At 46.7% G+C, this 7,151-nt stretch overlaps 1 protein-coding gene across 1 annotated transcript; it reads right to left on the bottom strand.

Annotated features, from left to right (window-relative positions):
- Positions 1 to 1,710: 1,710 nt before the first annotated feature.
- On the bottom strand, positions 1,711 to 6,694 carry LOC110078469 (DNA-directed RNA polymerases I, II, and III subunit RPABC5). The gene is made up of 3 exons (XM_020792662.3): positions 6,557 to 6,694; positions 3,676 to 3,781; positions 1,711 to 1,980 (listed from the first exon to the last, which is right to left on the bottom strand). The coding sequence occupies exons 2-3, from the start codon at positions 3,768 to 3,770 to the stop codon at positions 1,872 to 1,874; spliced, it is 204 nt and encodes a 67-aa protein (XP_020648321.1). The 5' UTR covers positions 3,771 to 3,781; positions 6,557 to 6,694; the 3' UTR covers positions 1,711 to 1,871.
- Positions 6,695 to 7,151: the final 457 nt, after the last annotated feature.

The following is a 7,151-nucleotide window of genomic DNA, read 5'->3' as shown; positions in this document are numbered from 1 at the left end:
AACCCATTCTTTCTAGTCCTGTGTCTTTCAGCTCAAGCAGGAGGAGCATAAGAGTAGTCCCAGTTGTTGAATTAGAACCAACATTTTATAGTTCCCCACGAGGGTCAAAACTTGGGTAGTGCAATTTATTTGCTCAGTAGCATGGTATAAAAGGAAAAGAACTGGCAGAGGAACAGAAAGAACCATCTAACCACGTACGTATGTGTATGCATGCACAGTGGCTTTATGCCACTTAATTGAAATGCAGATTTCTCACGTACTTGGCAGCTTCTGCTGAGAAGCTATTTTACAGCAATGCCCAGTGTAAAGTTGTGAGACTGCGACAATAAAGCAGTCCCTGTGGAATTGCAGATGGTCATGAGGATTTCCACAATGTATTTAGGAAATGCAGCTTTAAGTCATCCAATTTGTATACAACTCTAGAAATACAACTGAAGGGCAGTATAATAGCAAGCAATTAGAATCATGTAAAGCGGTGCTATCCGGAAACGTCGCTAAACGGAACAAAAAACCCTGTTTAATGCATTCCTATGGGGCAAAAACTCACCGTTCAGCGAAGATCCTCCATAGGGGCGGCCATTTTCGGTGCCTCTTGAGCGAGGAATCCGTCCAGAAAACAGTGGGCGGCCATTTTGAAACCACCGATCAGCTGTTAAAAAAGCATTGCTTTGCCATGATCGGCAGGGAACCAATCATGACAAAGCACCGCCAGCCAGCCAGCCTGGGAGACACCGGGTGTCCTTGGGCAGCGGGCAAGCGAGGGCTCGGGAGGAGGGCCGCCGGAACACCCGGGCCTTGCCCTGATTCCCGGCTCTCCCCGAGCCACCAATCACCCCCATCTCTGCCGCCACCGCTGGGAGGAGGGCTGCCGGAACACCCGGGCCTTGCCTTGCTTCCTGGCTCTCCCCCAGCCACCCCTTCACCCCAGTCTCCGAAGCCCCCACTGGTCAGCTGGGGGAAGGAATGGCTTCCCTCCCCATCCTCCCGAAGCCCGCATTTTCGCCCAGCTCGGGAGGATGGGGGGAATCCCTTCTCCCCCCCATCTTCCCGAAGCCTGCATTTTCGTGCAGCTGATCGGCGGGGCTTCGGGATGATGGGGGGGGGAGAGCGCTTCCCCGCGATCATCCGGAAGCCCTGTCGATCAGCTACGCGAAAATGGGGCATACGCAAAACATTGTTTTGCGATCGCAAAATCTTCATCGGTATGTGGATTAGTCGTTAAACGGGGCACTCGTTAAGCGAGGCACCATAGATTGCTGCAGTTACTTAACAACAGTTTGACAATGGAAAATCTACACTTCAGCCTTCTGTCTAATATGGCTGCTTTTCATGGGTATGTCTACACTTATTCTGCCAACCTAGCTTAGTTTCTAGTTTAGAAAGGGCAAGTAAACCTGTTACAATGTAATCATGATTTGCTTCTTTTCCCCCTTTCCAAACCCGCTAAAATGCCTTTGGGAACAGAAATATGAAAATTGCCAGTTTAAAAATAAAGGCAGTATCCCAGTTACCTGTTCTAGATAGATGACAACAAAATGGACTATATCAGTTTTCAGAGCACAATATCATGCAAAACTTGGAAAGGTAGCTTTTTGTATACAGAAAGCATCTTCTCAAGAACCTCCTCAAGCCTGAAAATACTACTGAAATCGATCTTCACCTACCTGCCACTGAATCAAACCTTCAGGAGCAAAAGAGACCAATTTCACGTCCATGCAATTCATACTCTTTATTGCACATCACTGAATGAAAGGGAACCCTTCCTGCACTAAATACACCTTCAGAAAAACCTATGAAACAGCAATGATGTGTGTGCGCGCGCACGAGAGAGATAGAGATGTCCCAGCCTCCTTGTGTTCAGGGTGTTAACGCTACTTCTCCAAGGGTGCATAGTTCAGCAGCTTCTCAATCAAATCCACATGAGACAGAAGCATCCGCCGACAGCAGTAGCGCTTCAGGCCGAGGGCATCCAACGCATCCCTGAGAGAGGGCAGTGAAAAAAATAGTAGGCGTGATGATGTACACCCCAGAGGTTTGTATACGGCAAACATCTTAGTTTCTCACTTCCATTTGCCCCTCACCATGAATTTAAAATGTTAGTCAAACCCCAAATGGGTTAAGGCCCAACTCTTCTCATACTAACCTGCCTATTGGTATCTCAAGTAGAGGCCATTCTCTAGTAACCCTGACTTTCTCCATAAACCTCAATAGTCCAGTCATCTTAGGTGAGATTTTATAAAGAGCAGAGAATCACACTTTTCTGTGAAGGCTCCTAAATTATGAAATTTCTTCGCTAGATATGTATGTTTACCATTTTCATTACCAGCTTTAACGTTTATGCCTCAGCCTGGACCTAATGGGCTTTCCGTGTTGTACAGGGTCCTTCCCTCCCATCCATTTTAGCTGCACAACTAACTGTAACAAGGTAGGTTGGGCTAAATAGGAGGTGACTAGCCATGGCAGGTGTGGCTTTGCTTCCCAGATCAAGCTTTCGGAAGCGATGGGTCTGGGCCCTTATTACCGGTCTATACACATGCTCTTAGGACAGTCTTCTTCCAACATAAATGCTTTAGACAGGGCCTTTTGTTTGGTTTGCTCCCTTTAATTTTACTATTTTCTACCCGCTTACTATTTTAAAGGTGGATATTAATTTTGGGCACTGCACTAGGCAAAACAGAACCACCCAAATCTCCAGCACTGATGATGTGAGGATTGGTATGCTACTGATACTTTTGTACCAAGTTCGCAGAAAAGTCTTGTGATTCAACTACAAAGGGATGAACAGCTGTGCCTGCATGCCTATAGAAAGAGAAATCTATGTATGGAATCTACCTCTGAAAGTATAACCTCAGGGCACCACACCTCAAACTGATTCTTCAAACCCATGGTCCTCCATTTTGAGATGTGACTATTGCAATAAAAGGCCAGGCAAATTTCTGAAATTTTCTGTTCCTCCTCTATCTCAAATTTTGGTTCAAAAGCTTGCCTTCTAAATTATTTTTTGTGACCTAATAAATAAAACAGCTGGGTGGACAGCTCAGCAAGTTGAGTATCTGGCCATGGAGCCACAAGTTAGAGTTTGATTCCCCCCCCCCCCCAAATGCCGCCTGGGGGCCAGCCTGTATAGCCTTGGGCAAGCTGCATAGCCCCAGATAGCCTTCAGAAGAAGGCGATGGTAAGCCATTTATGAAAAATCCTGCAATGAGTCCTCATTAAGTTGGAATTGACTTGACCACACTTAATTTGTTTGACGATGTGGTGGCACTGCGGGTTAAACTGCAGAAGCCTCTGCTGCAAGGTCGGAAGACCAGCAGTCATAAGATCAAATCCACGCGACGGAGTGAGCTCCCGTCGCTTCTCCCAGCTCCTGCCAACCTAGCAGTATGAAATGCAAATGCAAATAGATAAATAAGTACCACCACGGTGGGAAGGTAACGGCGTTCTGCGTCCAGTCGTGCTGGCCGCATGACGGAAGCTGTCTACGGACAAATGCTGGCTCTACGGCTTGGAAACGGGGATGAGCACCGCCCCCTAGACTGAACACGAATGGACTAAATGTCAAGGGGAACCTTTACCTAATTTGTTTAATAAAGACAACACCCAACTATGCCTTTTTCTCAAGGACCACACAGCTAAGTTTTTTTTAAACAACAAAGAAGCCTTGTGTAAACTCACCCTTCAGTGTATTCAGCCTGCAAGAGGCCCAGGTACGCCTCCCACTTGTTGCCCACAACTTTCCCACAGGTGAAGCATCGGACAGGAATAATCATTGTGAGGTGTCCTAGAAACAAAGAAAATTTCGGGTTGTGGTGAGATGAGAGTTACTTAGGCTATTGCTTTGGGCCTTCCTTCCCTCTTTGCTCCTGTCCTCCTTAGCTACCCAGCCTGCCTCTCCCAGCCGTGCTGTCTGGGAGCTGGTATACCATAGCATCCAGCTGTCTCCAGATACCAGCTGGGAAGTTCTTGATTTGCAATTTCCTCAGCCAATTAGACAGATTCTGGTGAAGTGCGAGTCGCTCAGCCTCATTTCCCCATCTACCTGAACCACCACATGCAAAACACGTGCAATTTAGGGATAACTGGTGTCCACAAACACAGTTTTCAAGCCGAGTCTGGAAACCATACATTCCGTTATTATGGGACTTGGGGAATGGTCTGTCTGGACCTGATATTAAATGCTGGAGTTAGGTAGCAGCTTGGCAAGTGATTTTAGATGTTATAAAAGGACCGCAAATTCTTGTTAAAATTCTTCAGGAAGGAAAGTCACCATTTGCTATACTGCTTCAGACTGCAAAATATCTTCTAGTACATGGTGCCAGCCTAAAACAATGGTTAGAGACCAGGGAGGACTGGCCTGAAATCTTAACTCACCCAGAAAGCTAGATTTCTAGAAGGTCTTCAATCTAGTCACCATCTCCCAGTCTAGCATACATCACAAGAAAGGAGTAAGGGGGGGACAATGATACTGTGAGTGATTACTATGTACCTCTGGGGATAATAAGACTGACCCATCTGACAAAGAATTTGCAAAAGTTATAACATACTTGCAAGGAAGATATACATTAAAAGCCACCAGCAACACAGAAGGGTACTTCTTTCTAAATGGCATCAGGCTGCATCTTGTGTAAGCATATACAGTAGCAGGGTCCTAGCTTGGCAGGGAGGGAGGGAGGGATGCGACTAACATATGCATTAGTGCACACAGATCCTCGTGCTGGTAGGTGATAGCATCTTACCAAGTAGCAAGTGCCCTGTTTTCCCGAAAATAAGCCCTAGTATGATGTTTCAAGATGCTTGCAATATGGGCCCTACCACAAAAATAAACCCCAGTTAAATGAAACCCCGTCTTCCACCATTGTGTAGCAACCAGAAGATATATGACTGTATTTGAATAAATGTAGATTGTTGTAGAGGAAAAAATAAAATAAAACATCCCCTGAAAATAAGCCCTAATGCATTTTTGAACAAAAATTAATGCAAGACCTGTTGTATTTTTGGGGAAACACAGTACAAGAGAGATGCTCTTATGGTACTTTCTCCCAGTAGAATTTGCAGAGGCCATGCTTCGCCTAGAAGTGACTGATTACAAAACCCAACCAGGATTTCGAGGATCCCTGGGGATAATAAAACTAGCCCAGTTTATAGGAATATTGTTCAGATCACTTTACAAGTTTGGGGACTTCAAACAAGATTCCTGAGCCAAATTTATGCTCAGTCCGGTGGTTCCCAACCTTGAGTCACCCAGTTGTTGGACTACAGCTCCCAGAAGCCTTCGTTGCCAGCTGTGCTGCCTGAGGTTTCTGGGAGTTGCAGTCCAAGGACACCTGGGCGACCCAAGGTTGGGAACCACTGGACCAATTGATCTCAAGATTTGGGATGGGAGCGAGATGGGACAATACATATATCCAAAAGGCTGAAGACAGTCCACACTCTGGTTGTACAGCTCCATCTTACATCAATCCTTGCTATTTTGCATTTCTTATATTTCTATTTTGCAATTCTTAACCCCCATTAAAAACAAACTCATTTTTTCTTTGCCCAACAAACGTCTATGTCTGTTGCCTTTCCTTGCTGCTCTGTTCCCTTCCTCGCCGGTCTTTCATGTTACTCAAAATACATAAGCCAAGATGGCCCTGTAATTTGATGACAAAGTGGGAAAAGCAATGAGAATTTTAGGATCTCTGTAATATCCCTGAGGCAGCAATGTCTTCCTGCTTCTGCCCTCACAACTGCTCAATCCCACTGGAATCTCGCCATATAAACAGGCAAGTAAAAGACAAAGATATCATCCTGACGACATATTAGTGAGAGAGAGAAAACGTAGGGTCAGGCTCTGCCACTGAAATCTTGACTTTTCTGTCTATTGATACCTGCATGGCTGCTTCCCCCTTTATGCCTCCAAACTGTTTTATTAAAAAGCAGAAATGCCCGCCTCTTTATCTTTTTCGGACTACAACTCCCAGAGGGCTCCGAGGAGCACAAGATTCTGGGAGCTGGAGTCCAAAATAACACACACAAACAGGCACGCCTCTCCCCAAAAAGCTTCACCAGCCGAACTTCTGCCTCTCGCGTAAAAACAGCGCACTCAAAAGGCGCAAACTCTCTGTGTGCGTGCGTGCGTGCGGAAAGGGAAAGAGGCCATCGCATAGCTCTCATTTATTCATTTATTTATTATTTATTTATTCCATTTATACCCCGCCTATCTGGTCATTGCGACCACTCTAGGCGGCTTACAACACAAATATAAAAACAGATACAGTATTTAAAAAAAATAGTTTTCCCCAACCATCGGCCCCAAAATGGGTCCAAACGGGTCGACAGTATCTTTCGCTTGCTTCTGGGCGAGTTTCCCTCCAGAAGCTCCTTGAATCTCTTAATAAGTCTGTACCCCCCCCACACGCACACACACCCCACCTCCTTTCCTTGCTCGCTCGGCGACCTTCTTGCCTGCCTCTCCATTGGCTAAACTGAGCTTCCGAAGCCAACATTTCCTCGGTTCGCCGCCCTCCCTTGACGACCCCCCACCCCTTTTTCTCCTCTCCCGCCCACCCCTCACCTTCTTTCGGCCTCGTCCCCGGACCGCTCCCGAGCCGTGGCGCAGCAGCAGCAGCGTGGCCGGACCCCGGTCACCGTCTTCCGCTCGAGGGAAAGGGAATGGTGGGAAGAGGCGGCTCCGAAGCAGGCGAGGCCCGGCGTGGGCTCCTCCTCTTTCTTGGCCGAGTCCAAGTTCCCTCCTTTCACAATAAATAACGCTGATCTAGCGTGTGCTCTCTGGCGGCAGCCTCGGGATTTTCACGTTTTTTCAAAGCCCCCCCCCTTTCCACTCCCTGCTTGCTTGCTTCTGTTTCAAGCTTTGTATTGTCAGGAGGAAAGTGGTGCCAGTTCTTAAAGCTAAAAGGCACCGCGTCTAGCTTCTGTCTCCAAGTCTCACACCATAAAATCAGGCAGTTGGCCTCCTTTGCAGGGATGTTGTGAGGAGCACGGCTGATTATATTGCGTGGGGGAGGGAATGGCCCCCGTTACCCTTTCATACATAGAGGCATAAAATAACTGATCTGGAAAGGGCCTATAATTGATTGATTGTATTTATATCCCGCCCATCTGATCAAATTGACCACTCTGGGCGGCTAAGAACACATTAAAATAAAACA

The sequence above is a fragment of the Pogona vitticeps genome, chromosome 6 (genome assembly GCF_051106095.1).
Source record: "Pogona vitticeps strain Pit_001003342236 chromosome 6, PviZW2.1, whole genome shotgun sequence".
NCBI classification, from domain to species: Eukaryota; Metazoa; Chordata; class Lepidosauria; order Squamata; family Agamidae; genus Pogona; species Pogona vitticeps.
Note: the sequence above shows the minus strand (reverse complement) of the source record. Positions and strands in the feature narration are given on the sequence as shown.

Coding starts and splice junctions, on each gene's coding strand:
- LOC110078469 (XM_020792662.3), bottom strand. CDS start 3,770: ATGATTATTCCTGTCCGATGCTTCACCTGTGGGAAAGTTGTGGGCAAC. Junction 1,981..3,675: donor CAGGCTGAATACACTGAAGG/GTGAGTTTACAC, acceptor GCCCTCTCTCAG/GGATGCGTTGGATGCCCTCG.